The sequence below is a fragment of the Tachypleus tridentatus genome, chromosome 10 (assembly GCF_004210375.1).
Source record: "Tachypleus tridentatus isolate NWPU-2018 chromosome 10, ASM421037v1, whole genome shotgun sequence".
Classification (NCBI taxonomy): Eukaryota; Metazoa; Arthropoda; class Merostomata; order Xiphosura; family Limulidae; genus Tachypleus; species Tachypleus tridentatus.
The window spans coordinates 168849476-168866792 of NC_134834.1; the positions used below are offsets into that span (position 1 = coordinate 168849476).

At 31.2% G+C, this 17317-nt stretch overlaps 1 protein-coding gene across 2 annotated transcripts in view; it reads right to left on the reverse strand.

Annotated features, from left to right (window-relative positions):
- Positions 1-17317, reverse strand: part of trx (histone lysine N-methyltransferase trithorax) — a 134459-nt gene that overhangs the window by 16265 nt on the left and 100877 nt on the right. For both annotated transcript variants that reach the window (XM_076465173.1, XM_076465175.1), the window contains 5 exons: positions 9673-16025; positions 6992-7228; positions 6123-6197; positions 1289-1419; positions 430-662 (listed from right to left, as the gene is read on the reverse strand). In XM_076465173.1, the coding sequence (XP_076321288.1) occupies positions 430-662; positions 1289-1419; positions 6123-6197; positions 6992-7228; positions 9673-16025 (7029 nt within the window). The remainder of the gene's footprint in view (positions 1-429; positions 663-1288; positions 1420-6122; positions 6198-6991; positions 7229-9672; positions 16026-17317) is intronic.

The following is a 17317-nucleotide window of genomic DNA, read 5'->3' on the forward strand; positions in this document are numbered from 1 at the left end:
CTCTTACTGTGCACTCACAATCTCAAATGCAGAACATTTTTCTGCCCATGGGACACAAACCATGAACCATAAGATGCACAGTTAAGACATGCAAACCACCAATCTATGTTTTGATTAGATCTTTATTATTTTGTAAAGACAAGAAACTTTAAGTATTCCGCTTCAGCCAGATAGTTACAAATCATTTCCAATTGTACTGTAGTATTTACTGACCTTATGTTTATATTTATAGTTCCAAATACATAAAGGAATATTTCAATGTCAGTTACACTTCTAGCTTATCTTTTGTATTTCATTATCTTATTATCTACATGTTCTATGAAGTTACTTTTAAAATTTTATGTACATATATAACACTTTAAATTATACATATATATATATTAAACCATACACACACACAAAATGGATAAAATAATTATATCTACATACCTGTATACTCCAACAACACCCCTAGTTGTGCTCCTTAAATGTCTAAACCTCATGGCCATTGGCAAATCTAGACTAGTGGCTCGCCGTGTAGATTTCAGGAATAGATCTTCATCATGAGCAGAGTGAAACATGGGAGGCCTACGGTGCTGAGAAGCAAGGAAGTTGAACATATCATGCTCTTTTCTGTTTCTATATGGTTCTGTTCGAGCACACCCTGTTGGATTCTCAGGAAGCTGAATTAACAAAAACAGCGTCCGCTTTTTAAGAAGATTATCGTATAATTTTGGTTTAATTCAAAAGCAGCTTATAAACTAGAGATATATTAAAGCTGGAGCTTATTAAAAAGAGGAGCACCAAAGTAATTGCTAAACTACTTCAATATTTGAGTTCAATTTCCAAATTTCATGATAGATTGTAACATCATACTTTGATGACGTACACAAGGAAATATGCAATAGTGTCATTTATAAATAACATACAAATTATGTCAGGAAATGGCTACAATATTATACACTTCTGCTCTTTTTTATATGAGCATTCATTACATCAATCCCCTTTTTCATATTCACTAACTTTTTGTTTTCTAATAACCTAACAACATAGCTTAGAAACTTTTTTCACCATTTATGTTTCCAAGTAAAAATCTTAAGCATATTGATATATAGTATAGGCAATGAAATATGTATTCATTTTGGTCATAACAGTGTAAAACCTGAAAATAAATATAAAATCAGATTAATTATAAACAGTATTAAAGAATCATACTGAGGAACCTCACAACATGTTATATGAGAGAAATGTCATACACCTACTTAAACGTTTACTCTTTACACCACAAAAACAACTGTATGTTGCTAACCTTCTCCCTCGATCCTATTGGACGGTGGAAACGGAAAGTGTAGTTACTGCATTCCTCCACTCCATGAAGCTGCTCCAACATATAAACCACTGCTTCATGTTTTAAGCCCATCCAAGCCAGTCCATCAATGTCTGTAACATTAACTTATTTTAATGTTTGCAAAGTAACTTCAAACATACATATTATACATATGTTAGGGGAAAAACAATATAAATGAAAAGAGATGATAGCAACAGTTACACATTTTAAAACATGCCTGCAAACACAGTTACACTAATATAGTAAAAAGAAGAGCTATCCAATTTCCTGTACCCAAAATTACGCATTTGTTAATTTTCAGAATACTTTCATGAATAACATTTATAAAGTATACAACTGATACAGATCCCAGTAAGCCTAGAAATTACCATATATCATCATACCATAAAATGTTGACTGTAGAGATTTAAGCAGTTTGTATGATGAAAAAATGACTGTAAACTCATTTACTTCATTCATTTTTTTCATCTCTACAGTTCTTCAGGAGTGATCTACTACTTATAGTTGTACAAATAAATGAGTAAAATGTTTTTATGGAGATTATGGTCATTTTTATCATCATACAACAAGTAAAGATATTACATAATTAGAACTGAATTAATGTTCATGAGAAAAACATTCAAGTAATAGCAAATTCTAATTAGCACAGGTATGATCTTAAGAAAGAAACAAACATTTTCAAATTGCCCATTATGTTACACTCACTCATTCAGTTTAGTTAAAGCAACCAGTAACAGATACACTAACTAGTTTATTACTACTCGATATTACAAACAAAATCTCTTGCTCTAAACTCTTTAATACTATCACACATGCCACACACTGTATTACGTCAGTTCTGCTGCTAATCACACAAAGCATTTAACTCAGCAAGCTATACAATCAGAAATGCCAAAACTCTGATGAGAGAAAAACATGAAATATCATAATAGAAACAAACTAGATGTTGTAAAGACTAGATAAAAAATAGAGGGATGACTGACAATTATGAAAATTTGCTAAGAAAAGAGCTTAGTGAATCAAAAATATGAACATCACACAAACCATATCACTACTTCCATCACCATCACAGCGTTGTTCAACTAGATGTTACTATTAAAGACTATACAAACTCCTTCATAAAGGGTCACAGGTCAAAGGCCATGCCATTGCATTTGTTGACTTCTTACTGAACTATTATTTTATCAATTTATGTCAGTAAGTTTGGAATCACATTATAGCTTATAATTCAAACTTCTATATTATATTGAGTTAATTTCTCAATTAAAAGTAAATATTAAAAGAACACATCCAAATACAGATTTTAGTGACTCACAGTATGTTGAATGCAACAATGTTTAAAATTAGACATTTGTGATGCCAGAATACCAATTCTATAGTTTTGTATAAATTAGGAAATCAAATCACTATTATAGAAAAGCTAGAAAATAAAAACCTCATATTTTATTTTGCTGAGATATGGCTTATGTACTGAATCAAAGATGGTGGCCCTATTCAACTCTTTCCATTTTAGAAAACAGTCCCTCATATAGCTTTACTACAGAATATGACATATGAATAATCAATAAACAGATTATAATGTCCCCAGAGTGGCTTTCTCAGCCATTTTATTCTTCTTTGAAAAGGCTACCATGTTCTTTTGATCAAGAGTGCAATGAGTTAGATTGTGTTTCTAATCTGCTCGAGGTTTCATATTTTTTAAGATTTAAGCTCAGTAACTAAAATTTATAAATTATAGTTATTTTAATTGTAGTTATTTATTTTTTGGTTATTCAAATGTATGCATAAAACCTAAAAAAAACTTTTGTTTGATATCCTGCTGTATGAAATTTTAAAAGACTTAGCAACTGAGTAAAAAAAGGCCATAGCAAGAAGAGAACTGTTTACCTTACTTCTTGATACATTGTTCTATATTTTAAGAAAGAGAAGTTTAATCATTTATTTCTAAATAGTAGTAATTAATATACACATGTATAATTTATAATAATTACGATGTAACTGTATATTACTAAATACCAGTCTACCAAAATACTGCAAGACAGGGAAGACTAAATGTCACTTTTATATTACTGGATATGTAACATGAGTGCACATGCATCATGTCAATGCAAGTTATGCAATGTTAGCTAGACATGGCTGGAAGGTCGATATAATAAAAAAATAATAAATATATAAGTTCATACGTAGCATTATGAGACTTGAGCTACTTCGCATTAAAGTATGCAGCCATTCTTGCATGGAAACAGCATAATTAATATTTATTTCCTAATTTTCTTCTGATGAATATGAGGTTAGTTAAGTGACAGACCACACACAGTTAGAACATAGAAAATAAAAAAAATATAGTCTTACTGAAAAGAAACATTTGAAATGTATTTAGGAGGTTTTAGAGATTATGCAAATAATAAAGACTTCCGAGACGAAGAATAGCTGTTTAGTCATAACATGAAATCACTTTGCATTCACTGAAAAAACTGAATTTTGGTATACAAAATACTTGTAATCTTTACAAAAAATCTAGTAAATTTTGTGAAGATATACACACAACATCAAAAGTTATATTTCAAATACTTAACGTGTGCAAATGTGCAGACGAATTTGTGTATATTATACTAAGCCTGTAGCAAAAGTGTTAAAAAATGTCATTTCAAGACTGACCATGTGTGATTGTGACAAGTTTGATATATATGTATACCTTCATGTGACTGATTCCAAGAAATATACCCATCTCCTTATCACAAATCACATTCAAGGATTACCATAATGAAAAAAGAAACATACCGTGTAAAATGTAAACACGAGTGTAATAACAAATTTTAAAAGATAACTTGAAAAAGAAAAACTTTCAAACATAATTCATAAGGAAACCAAGCACCTTTGAAACACAGCATACCTCAACAAGCACACATACAACATTCACTTCAGTGTTTTCTAAACTAATCCTATTTTTGTTATTAAACAACACTGTAATACACAATTTTATCTTTGATTTCATTAAAGAACATTTGATTTACAAAGTCTAATGAAACAAAGAAATGATGATCTCCAGGCTACCTTGATTGCATGAAACTTGCTGAATTTTCAATAATTAGTGAGAAAAGAAAATCACACAACAAAATATATTCTTCAGCAGAATGACAAAACAACTGGAACAACATGAAGGTTAAGCAAGTTACTCGAGTTATATCTTTACATACCCACTTTTAACTTTATATTTATAAACAAAGAATTACATTTAATATTTTTTTTATTTCTTACTCAAATCCCTACAAATAATGATAGATTACTACAGTTTCTTGTTTAACATTGTTTTGATGCTTTTAATGTCTAAAACAGACACTTTTTATATCATTTTGTAAAGAAGACAAACAATTTCAGAAAAAAATGTTAAAGTTCCTGTATTCAACATTGTGGCTTATGCCTTTAAAGGTATTTATTAATGGAAGAGTATCTGTTTTAAATCAAATGATTTCGTATATTTTCTGTTAAGAAAATTGTCACAGGTTTCTAAAATTCTAACTGTGTAAGGTGTCCCCATTAATTGTGCCTTGCTGCGTCATTTTAAGTATTGTTCAGAGGTAGCTTCTTTCTTGACAAGATCTCCAGTAGCATAAATGTGTCTTTGAAATGATCATGTATTGGACGATTGGAATTACCTGTACATGTGACCAAATACTGTGTACATTTAAGTATGTAAACAGTTTGATAGTTGATAGATGGAGTTAATTATGATGTAGAGAAATAGATTTAGAATATACAGAAGTGAAAAGCTGGCTGTTTACAACAGTGAATATGATATTAAGAAAAGTATAAATTTCTGGACATTATTGGTATGAGTAAGTTTGAGTATTATGTTGGATCACTGATTATTAAGGAATTCAACCAATGTCATATATCAAACTGTCATCAATAAGTCCAGTTTAAGAGGAGTTTCAAAACTGAGGCCACAAAGACAACAACATTATTGCCCATAGTGATACCTTTCTTTTGTTTGTAGACAGTTGAATCAATTTGAAGTAACTGTTAATAAAAATAACTAAAATAAACCACCACATCAATACACTGTTTCATGGATTATGTCCTTTGTGGATGAACCTGTAACTACACATCCTCATCATGTGATTAGAAGATCTGGTTTGAATATCAAAATCATGTGAAATTTCATCTACACATTGTTTAGCCACGTATGTAGATGAACTCAGTCGTCTAATACATGATCATTTCAAAGAATACATATGTCCCCTGGAAACTTTAACAACAAAGAAGCTACTTGAAAACATTACTTAAAAAGAACAGAGCACAATCAATGGAATGTCTCACACAATCAAAATTTTAGAAACTTGTGAAAATTTTCTTAACAAAAACATATAAGGAATCACTTTTGATTCAATACAGATGTCCTTCTATTAATAGGTACAATGCCTGGCCCCTTTAACATTATTATTATTAATCATTTTGATTATATCTAGTTTTATGTTATCATTTTCTATATTTTTATGATGAACAACTCAAATCTGTTTGACTATTCTTGTATAATTTATCATGCACACTTTTCCTTTATATCATTGCAGTTTTGTTGTTTTCAATTACTGTCATTTAAAATCAGTTTGCTAACCAGTGACATCCAGAGACAGTTGATAAAGGTGCAAGCCAAAATATTTTTTTCTGAAGTTGCCATCATTACGTAGTAGTTTACATTCTCTAGTAAGTTAAGAAAATTAAAAAAAAGGAAAAAAGTTTATAATTGTAAAATTTCAAACTGCAGAAAAAATCTTTATAAACAATGTTAACTTACTGTCAAGGTTCAGGGGTGGTAGATGAGCAGCTGCCCTAGCATCTGCTATCCTTTCCCACAGAACATTCCACACTTCTACAAACAGAAAAATGCATTTAAGAATTTCTAAGATGTGTTGATATATCATGTTTTATGACACAAATGTGTAAAAAAAAGGTCCTTATTGCAATTTCAGTTTTAATAATTCATGTCTTTCCAATAAAACTCAAGTCATACCTTAATGAACATAACACATCATTTGAATAATGTGAGAGCAAGAGAAAGTAAACACATAGTATTAGATACTCATTAAAAAAACAAACTGAAGTGCATAACTGTTTCCTAAAATTTTTTTAGTGTTGCTTTCTAATTTTCACATTTATACCCTCTCTTTTATCAAGCCCAGAATGTGAAACCACTGTAATAGCCTTGCTAATTTGTTAATTCTGTTACACCTTGTAATACTAAAAATACAGTGAGAGTCTGGATGCAACACAAGTTTTAGAATCCAGCATATTTCTGAAATTATCAAATTTGTGATTTATATTACATGCAGTGAATGAATAAGCTGTATCACTATGTCATGCAAAGATTAAAATGGGTAATACATTATTTTTTATGAAATCCATATACTCTTAATCTACATGTACACTTTATTTCATTCTTTGCTATTAACATAATGTAATATTTTGTGCTATGTACTACAAATCCACAGGAATCAATCAAGTAAACTAGATTATTGCTTTACACTACAAATTCCCTGAAATTTCTTTAAAGTTCTATTTATAATGTAACACTTCACAGAATTACTCAGCTTTCTTTCATTACAAATGCAGTATTCAACAGTTTTTATTAACTGTTCATGAACGGTAACTACAAAGAAAAAATACCATCAAGATCATGAGAACTTGCATAGAATCCATCAGTGCTGCTGACTTCAAACACAATAAATGGCTGATTTTGTTTAGGATTTTTGTCTTCCGCAGAGCTGAGATTTAATTGTTCCTGCTGGTGCAAAGCCATTAGAATGGAACAGTCTATTTCTTGCTGGTCTCCTTCATTATCAACCAATGATCTATGCTTAGGAAGAACTATTACTTCAGGAGCACTTGCAGAGTATAACGAAGCTGCATTATCATAAAAAAGGTAATTTAAATAATGTATGAAACACAAAAACTACTAAAGTAGCTTTACTAAATTATAATATATCAATTACTATTACATACATATAAACAAACACATACAAATATATATAGTAAGTGGTTAAAGGTGACTAAGAAAAACAATGTAATTTTTTATTCAAACCAATCTATTTTTCAGCTTGATGTTTGAATGTAGGTGGCAGTATCTTTCATCAGTATCAAACTACATATAACCTGTTCATACAAGTGATTATTCAAACCACCTGCAATCAAACATCAAACTGCAAAATAGACTGGTTTGAATAATAAAAGCAATTCTATAAAATTTTAATTTACGTGTCAACATTCATTTAAGCAAATAACAAATAAAAATATGTTTTCAAATGAGAAACATCAAACAATTTTTAACTGACAAACAGTCCTGCCACAACCTGAGACTGAAATACTAAGAAATATTTAATTCACATCATAACTTTCTACAGACAACTATGTTTTCAGAAGTTTAATAGACAATTATCATTCAAATAGTTTATACAAATTTATACAAAATTAATTTTTCCTTCTTTTTCTTGATACTTCATTTTTCATTATGTGCTAGGTATACCACCCTCAAGTGTGTAATGTTTTTTGAAGGATCTACAAAAATGATTACCTAAAGACAAACAATACTTCAAAGGAAAATAATTTTACATTATTTAATATAAAATAAGCAACTTCTGTATACTCCAAGCATAAAACATCGAGGCAAAATGCTCTGATGAAATAACATTCTTTCAGAGTACCATTAACTCATTCTCATTGGTGTATACTTAAGTAACACTTAGAAACATAGATGAATGGTGTTTATACATCATGTAACAAGTTACTCAAGAGTAAATTAATCAACCTATTTTTTGTAAGTCTCAAAGGATGTACACTAAAAAAATTAATTTACTAATTTTGTTTCTTCAGACAATCTGTCAAAATAAAGTTGATGTTAATACTGTTAAGCCTATCTTCCAAAACACAGAAGACAAGGTAAAACTGCTACCTAAATTGTCTATTTCTACCTACTATCAAGCTATAAACTTGTTATTCATGGTAAGTATTTTCAGAGTGATGTTTTTAGTTTTCATAATGTTGTTATCCTATATTTTATGTATATAGTAAGAGAGCAGAGCTTTTCTTTATAAAACAATTAATTCATTCAATTTTACAGAATACCAAAATCATTTAACTGCCTCCTTGCGTAAGATCATTTAAGGATTTTATGGATATACTTATTTGATTACTTACCCAAGTATGAATGAAGTATATTCAAGTATTATTGAAGAGCAGAGAATTTTTACAACTAAATGCCACAAATTTACATTTTCTCTGGAGTGAAAGTAGCTTGGCCTTTCATCATTTACATGTACTTTGAACATCAGGTGACATTCATATAAAGCTCTCTTATGATCTTACATGTCAAATCAAGACAACTAACTCGCATACATGAGCACTAGCTACATGTAAATAAATGCAACTGTTTATCACACGTGATCACAGAATAGGGATAAATTTTAAGAGTGGCATAATATTCAGAACTAAAATTATTTACTGTACCAGTATAACATTCTCTTGCTGTTATTTTATGTCACATTGAGTAAATGGTTACAAACACTGCAGGCTTGTACACACTTACTATTTTAAAATTTCAAATGCAGCCTCTACAGTTCACTAGAAACAGAAAAATGTAAACCTGCATCATGCTAAAAAAATGATCCTTGTAATACAGATTAATGTGATTCCCAGTTACATAAAAGTATGATTTCAGAAAATAATCAGTGGTTGTAAATATTGTGATAAAACTTAACAATTTTCTAGCTTAGGCCTACTAAAGCTTAACTCCTAAATCATAAATGCATTTTCATAACTGACTATTTGTTTATTATTTAAACTGATGTCTTAGCCTAAAACACTATACATTAAACAATGCTTTCTTACAACATTTTAATTAAAGAAGTTTCACAACATTTAAAATCACGGTGTTCAAAGAAACATGAACATTAATATATCTCTTTTAATCTGATACTTTGATGTGTTTTGAAATGTTGTAGTGCCGACATTTCTGTTCTAAACCTCATTTTTGTTTTTAATATATTGATAATAATTAGTTAAAAAAGTGCTATTGTATATTTATTTACCTTCAGGCTTCTTAGAATTCTTTTTTGCTTCATAAATGTTATAGAGAGGATTAGTTAATAGTTAGAAAAGTTACTGTAAGAATATCAATGCAGTTTTTTAAATTTCAATATGAACTTAAACAGAAAGAAATCCATTTTAAAATCACAAATAAACAGAAGTTTTAGTGTTAGCTTAACTAACTCCAGGTAACAGTTGCAAAATTCTACAAAAGACTAAAGCATACTATCAATTAATGTTTTATTAGAACTTTATAAGTAACTTACAGTCTTCCTTACTGGAGTGTGCTGGAGATGGGGCTTTTCTTAATGCTTGAGAAGAGGTGGATGCAAAAGTCCTATTGTTTTCCAAAGTATCTTTGTCAACTATTTTACCAGGAACAGGACCTTTAGTTTTAAGATCTTCATCATTAGATATTTTAGTCACATGGCTCGAAAAACTACGTTTCTTATTATTTGGTTCAATATTTTTATCTTCTGTTCTGGAAAAAACAGCAAGATCAACCATGGACTGATCAAATTTTCCCATTTTGTTCTTTGGTTCTAAAGCTGTACAGCTTAGATGTGTGCTTTTTGACCTTGGAATAAAGAGTGGTGAGGATAATGGTACTTTACTAATAGAGGGCTGTGTGTCCAAATTATTACATTCAACTTCATCTGAACATGAATAATTTGGCTGTAAAATGCATTTGGCAGGTGCAGGAAAGCTAGTTCCTTGTACAGGTAGCCTTATAGTTACAGCTGAAAGAGATGTGGAAGTATTACTCTCTTTAGATGTAACAGACGTACTACGTACGGCAAGTTTTTTTTCCTTTACCAGATCATATTTACTCTTAAAATTTTTAACACGTGATCGAAAAAAAGGAAATTTTGATCTTGTAGATTTCTGGGATACATCACCTGTAGAAGTTTGATGCTGTTGCTTTCCCACAAGCTGAGAAGAAAGTGTTATCATCTGTTGGGCTGCCTTGTCAAGAACTGTTTTATTCAGAATGTGCTTTTCTGACTTATCACAGGATGGTGGTGTCATTTTGACACTTGATCTATTCTCTACATTTAAATTTGATAAACACTGTGTTTCTACTTGTGGAATAGTAGTTCCTGATGTCCCTGGAAACCCTGTATCCATGCGAGCATCAGAAGACTGATTTACAACATTCTGACAGTGTTTGAACTGTCCTGCCACTTGCAACATTGGTGAAATTTGAGTGTGCTCAATGTTAGTTCCCCAACAGGAAGTAGGGAGTGTTGCCTGAGTTGGCCAAGAGCCACTGACAAGCTGAATGGTATGATTAGTTGGTGTAAGCAATGGACTATTCTCAGGAGGAGAAGTAAAAAGTAGAGGACTATTATGATGGACTGCAGAAACCAAAGGAGAATTAAAATTCACAGTATTTAGTGAACCAGAGTTAACTGGAGTAAGATGTTGCTGGATAACAGGTAGCTGCTGTGTTGATATTAGGGTTTGTGGTAAAGCTGCTTGAAAACTAGAACAAGGTCCAGAAAATTCTGAGAGATTACTATTAATAATAGGAAATGTGTTTTGAACCTGGTACCTAGTTTCTGAGAAAGAGTACTGAACAACAGGATTTACAAACACGTTTGGAATAGTGACTTGAGGAACCGGAAGAGTTACACTCAGTTTTTGGGCAATAAATGTTTCAAGATTCATGGTCAAGGAGTTGAAATCACCATTCGGTAGGCTGAATGAACCAAGGTATGTAATCTGTGAATTCTGTGCAACATTCAAAACTGGAGGAACTGGAGCAGTCAGTCCATTTAAAAATGTTGGCACTTGGGTTCCACAAAAAGTACCATCAAAGTAACTATTATTATCTGCAGGTACTAACACAGTTCCTCCCGAGACCTGTCTTATTTCCATGTTATTAGTAAAGTTTGACCCTGATGGCAAAAAAACACTAGGTTGTATATGGTTTTCAACAGGAACAGCAACAGGGTTTATTGATGCTCCCATAACTATATTATTGACTCCCATTATTCCACTAGCTACTGGTGTTTCCTGAAGATGTTGAACAGATGTCAGTCCATATGGAAGACTAATATCACTAGGCACAGACTGAGAACACACCGATGAACATGCTTCTTGTATTACTGCCGATTGTTTTGGAAGAATATGTTTTTTTGATGACAAAATATTTGGCATGATTTTTCTATGTTGTTCTGGAATATGTTTTCGTTTTTTTAAAGCAGATGAAATATCTGATCCTGTGATTTTTTTTGATTTTGGTTTGCATTCAAAAGCCATGTTGTTATTTTTCTTCATATTTTCCATCTTGTTATTTGAAATATTATCAAGTGACTTAAACTGGTTTATAACTTCCTGATCGGATTCATTCCTCTCAGCAGATGATGTGCTAGTTAATGAAGAAAGGGCAATATTATTAAGTACAGATTTTTCACTGGATTTTGGCAGATCTCTATTAAATTGCAAATTTACGTGATTTTGTGCCGAATTACTTGAAAGTTCATCTTGTGAAACATTAGTTTCTTTGTGAGTCTGTAAAAAATAAACATTTTTTACACACCCTGTCTCTTCTGATAATTTTTTATTATTCATCAAATCTCCCTCATTTACACACTTTTCATCAACAGGTACTTTCAAGCTAACTGCAGTTGGTGAAGATTCACTGAAAGATGGAACTGAACATGTTTCCTGCAAAGGGTATGCTGTATTTTGGATTGCACTAGGTGTATTAAGCAAAACATTCTTAGCAGACAGGTCTGGAGAAGAATTCTGGAACTTAACCTTAATGCTCTGATCTGGGAATGTACTTTTAGAAACATCATTAACCAAATGATCTTCATGTGCATTTTGTAGATCATCAGTTGAGTATTTTGTACAATTTCCTTGAAAAACATCACTATTGGTCTGCAGAGATTTTTTGATGGGGTAGTTTGTACAAGTCAAATCATGTGCAGCATCTTCAAATCTCTGTTCTGAGGATATGTTCTTAAGTTCCTTCTTACTGCTTTCTGTACAAAAAGATTTCTGATAACATTTCATCCCGAGCTGTTCTGGTGATGTTTTTTGAGTAACTTCACTGACAGATTGACTTACATTTGTTTTCTCGAGAGATTTCATTATGCTGCAATCTATTAAAGGGGATTTCTGGATGTTCTTTTTATCGAGTTGGTCTGGAGAAGTGTTCTGGAAGGGTACATCTGAGGAACAGTCTGCAAAAGAAGATTGCTCATTTTCTTTGAAGCAATGGTTTAATAGCATGGTTTGAGATTCTTTAGTAGATTGGTTTGGATTAAAACATGATATGGGGAGTTCTGAGAATGACTTTTCTACAGCTTCATTTTTAAGAGACTGAACATTATTCAATTGTGAACTACTGTTCAGTTCAGACACCACAGGAAGGTTAGCAAGCTCATTCTCATACTCAATCTGAAATTCACTTAGATGGGAACTGTTATTTTCCAGAAAGCCATCACAGTTCTGGTCATTAGTATCTGCTACTTTTATTTTCTTTTTATCAGAACATTCAACAACACAAGAATTCTTATTGACACAGCCAATACCTGTACTAGTCTTGCAGTTTTCATAAGTACAATTACGGGCATCTAATTCCTTAATGATCCCATTCACAATTAGCTCTTCCTGGTGAGCTTGCTTTTTAAACCCATTTATTGGGTGAGATATTTTATGTTCAAACTCAATTTCATGACTTTTCAGGTACCTCTCCACAGTGTTAGAATCAAGTCTGCTGTACAAACTAGACAAGCGAGCTGGTGTGTGTCTCAGTTTACGTTTTAATGGACAACTTAATTGTTTCGTGTGTTCTGTACAATGTGCATTTTTTTTACCATTTACAAAGCATCTCCTCGTTTCTTTATTTACTTTAATAGAACAATCAATATTATTTTGATAGAGATTCTCATTTTTAACAGAAAAAATATCATTACAAGATTCTACTTTTTCTGACTTGAGAATATCAGCATCTTGATAACAACGATTCCTCAAAGGGTATTTTTTTAGTACTTCAGTTGAACATCTTTTCCTCCTCTTCTGGAAACTAACAGAAGTGTTGCCATTTTTGCAAGATTCAACAGTTGGAACATCTGACGTTGGAGAATTCTCTCGTTTACTTATTTCATTACCACTACATTCTTTAATGCTTGTTTCTATTTCATACCTACAACTTTTGCTAGGACAAGTGGATTGTTCTGCAACTATTATACTTGTTTTTAAGTCATCTGAAATACTATCACTTTTATTCTCAGCCTTTAAATTAGAATTTAATGCACAACTTTTGTCCAAATTTTCATCACAAATAGTAACATCATCTTTTATGTGATCTCTATTTAAAAGAGAAACATCCACAGGTTCTTTAACATTTTGCTTTTCCTTACAAAGAGAAGGCTTAAGAACACAACTTGCTGTCACTGTATCTCCAGAAAAATTTATTGGTTTTTCCTTAATTTCATCATACTCACTGCCTTTAAGGAATGCAATTTCTTTATTGTCTTGACCACCTGACAATGATATATCAGTATAAAAATTAGTTTTTAAAATACTATCTTTTATTTGTTTGGATGTGATTTCTGTGACTTCCTCTTTCTGACTTTTACTATCTGGAAACCGTACAGACAAAACTTCCTGGTCTTTCACTTTCACAATATCTTTGTCACAGGTTGTAAATCCTTCTTCTGTCACCTTGTCATACAATGTCATAACACTTGAAACTTTGTCACAAGAACTGACAAAGATATTTTTATCGGTATCACAAGAAGCAACACTGGAAAAAGAAGGTGCATCAGAAGCTCTAACACTGTAAGAAGAAAATGCAACATCTTTTCCCAAACTATCACAAAAACTAGTATTAACTGTTTCAGCTCCCTCACAAGATGTAGCACTAATCATTGTAACTGCCTGAATAGGAGCAGCAGTAAATTCTGTGATATTGTCAAAAGTTACAGACTGGCATCTGATTTTACTGTCACATGATGTACCAATCATTTTAATTGTGTCAGCAGCAGCAGTTACATTTGTAACCTGTTTACAAGTAGTGTCACTGAGTTTTGTTTCACAAGATGGCACACTGATTTTTGTCATTCTATCAAAAGATATATCACTAACTTTAGTGACTGTGTCGCAGAATGTACCACTCATCTCTTTAACTGTATCAGTGACAGTAGCACCAATTTTCTTACCTGTGCTAGAAACAGAAGTGTTAACCTTTGTAACTGTGTCAGGATCAGCAGTGCTGACCTTTGTAATTGTGTCATGAAGAGAAGTGTTAGCTTTTGTAATTTTGTCAATATCAGCACTGACTTTTGTACTGTTAGGAATAGTTGCACTGACCTCTGCAGCTGCACCTGGAATAACATCACTGACATTTTTAACTGTATCAATACCAGCAACTCTGACTGATGCAACTGTGTCAAAATTAGTACCAATTTCAGTTACTGTTTCACAGGACTGTTCACTTACTTTTTCTAACTCTACTCTGGTATTACTGGAAACAGAGCTAACATTTTGCAGCGTGTCACAAACAGAAGAACAAGCACCAATATCTTTATCACAAGAAATATTAATATTCCTCATCAATCCAACAGTGGCATTATTGGCTTTCTCCAATTTGTCACTATTATATGGGCTGAAATTTCTAATTTTGTTGCAAGAATTTGAACTAGTACTTGTAAAAGACAGGCCAAAAGTTTCAGTATTGACATTTTCATCTATATTTAATTTTAACATCTCTGGATTCAAAGGATTCCTTATTTCTTGATAAGCTGTTTCCTTTTTTTGAAGTTCAGAAGAATTATTTAATGACTGTAATTTCTCTCTGTTTCTAAATTCATTAACAGAGTTTTTAAAATCTAAGTTATTGTCATATGTCACTTGAGTTTCTTTTAAAGCTAAGCTGATTGCAATATTACTATCATTTTTATTATCTGTGACAAAATTATCAGAATTGTTTTTACTCTTCTGTGTGCTTGATTGAATATTCACAGGATTTCTTTCTTGATGTTGGTCTGATAAATTGAATACTTTTTCAGTGTCTGAGGTACATGTTTTTTGATCGCCTACATTTATCTTAGATGATTCATTATGAAAATGTATTTCTTTAGGTTCACATTCAAGTAATGGCTTTCTTTTGATAGACATGACATTTGATAAATTCTCTATTGAGTTGGTTTCAAAAGTTCGATTTATAGACTGGTCAGTGACATTTGTTCTGGACATATCTGCAACCTCTTGAGTGTCATTATCACAGTAATGTACTCTGTTCACATTTTTATGGACAGAATGTTTATGAAAGTTGGATAATTCTGGAATGCCTCTTGGTAAGTTAAGTGTTTCACTGATTGGAGATATTTCAAAAGATTTCTCAGAATCTGTGAAATCCTGGAAATTATCCTTGCAAGCAGAAACCACTTCTTGACTAAGGTTTTTCACATCTGCTTTCAGTGATACGGAATCTGAAAGTTCAGAGGAATGAAGAAATTCCTCTTCCATATTGTGCGCTATTGTTTGATGTTCCTCAATGTCTTTTTCAACTGACGACTTCTCGGGCCAAACTTCATAGGTACGACAAGTATATACAACTCTTTGCTGAGGATTCTTAGTACTCCAAAAAACTCTCGTGCAACTAGAATAATACCAAAACTCAAAGTTTACAAAATGTATTAAAAACAAATAAACAATTCAAAAGTTAAAAGCAAAAATAAAGATGTCACACAAATTCTAACCCTACATTTACTCTTCATCAATTTTATAAAAAGAAAAGTTCATGTCTGTACATAACTTTAAGTTTATGCTAATCAACTTTTATCTCTATACTTGAATACCTATAAACATTTATTACTTTTCCATCATCTTATATTAGTCATGTTTGTATACTATGTATTAAACAGACAAATGTTCCATATTTAAGTTAATACTTCAGTAATAAAAAAATAGTAATTTTTTTGCATAGTAATTTATCACATAAATAAGTTTAACAATGTACAGTCTTGACTATATCATGTGATTTGTTACTCAGCAGCATGTAAAAATCCTACCTGCAGTATACTAATACTGACATTTCTGATATCAAAGGCCAATCATACATCTCCATAGATTAACAATGATTAAAACAAATTATTTAAAAATTCCACAAAGTTTGCAATTTAATCTGCAAAAACAACCACAGTATATACTTACAGCACAATCTGGACAATATACATAGTATAAAATACAGCTTCAATTAACTGAAATACATAAATAAATAAAATACTTTTACATCATTTAGTTATCATTGGTATGCTCAATATTTCCTGGAATAAAGAATGAATAAAATATAAGAATTTTGAGAAAAAATAGGAGAAAAATTTTGAAAATAATAAGAAAAATAATAAACTGTCTTAGTGAAACAAATAAAAAGTTTATCTTCCTCCTTCAATCTTTCCAACAAACATTCATTACATCATAAAACTAATACAACTGCACATCAACAATTTATAGAAACAATTAAAACAATAAATAGCTCTTGGATGTATGCTATTAACCCTATTGTGATTGATTATGGATCAAAGGCCACATCATCACGCTTCTTAACTTGCATTTAAGCTTTTATTAAACTACAATTATTTTACAACTTTATGCCAATAAGCTTGGTATCAAATTGTAGATTATAATTCAAATTTTAATATTATACATTATTCAATTTCTTAATTTAAACATAAATATTAAAAATCAAACCTAAATAACAATTTTTGTGTTTTACATGGTATGTTGAATGCAGCACTGAATCAAAGCAGATGTTTATGATGTTCAAATACAAATTCCATAGTTCACATGAATTAGGGACTCAAATTACAAATAATGACAAGCTAGAATATAAAATAAGAACTTCATCTTTTCATTTTCCTGAACTACGGCTTATCTACTGAATCAAACACC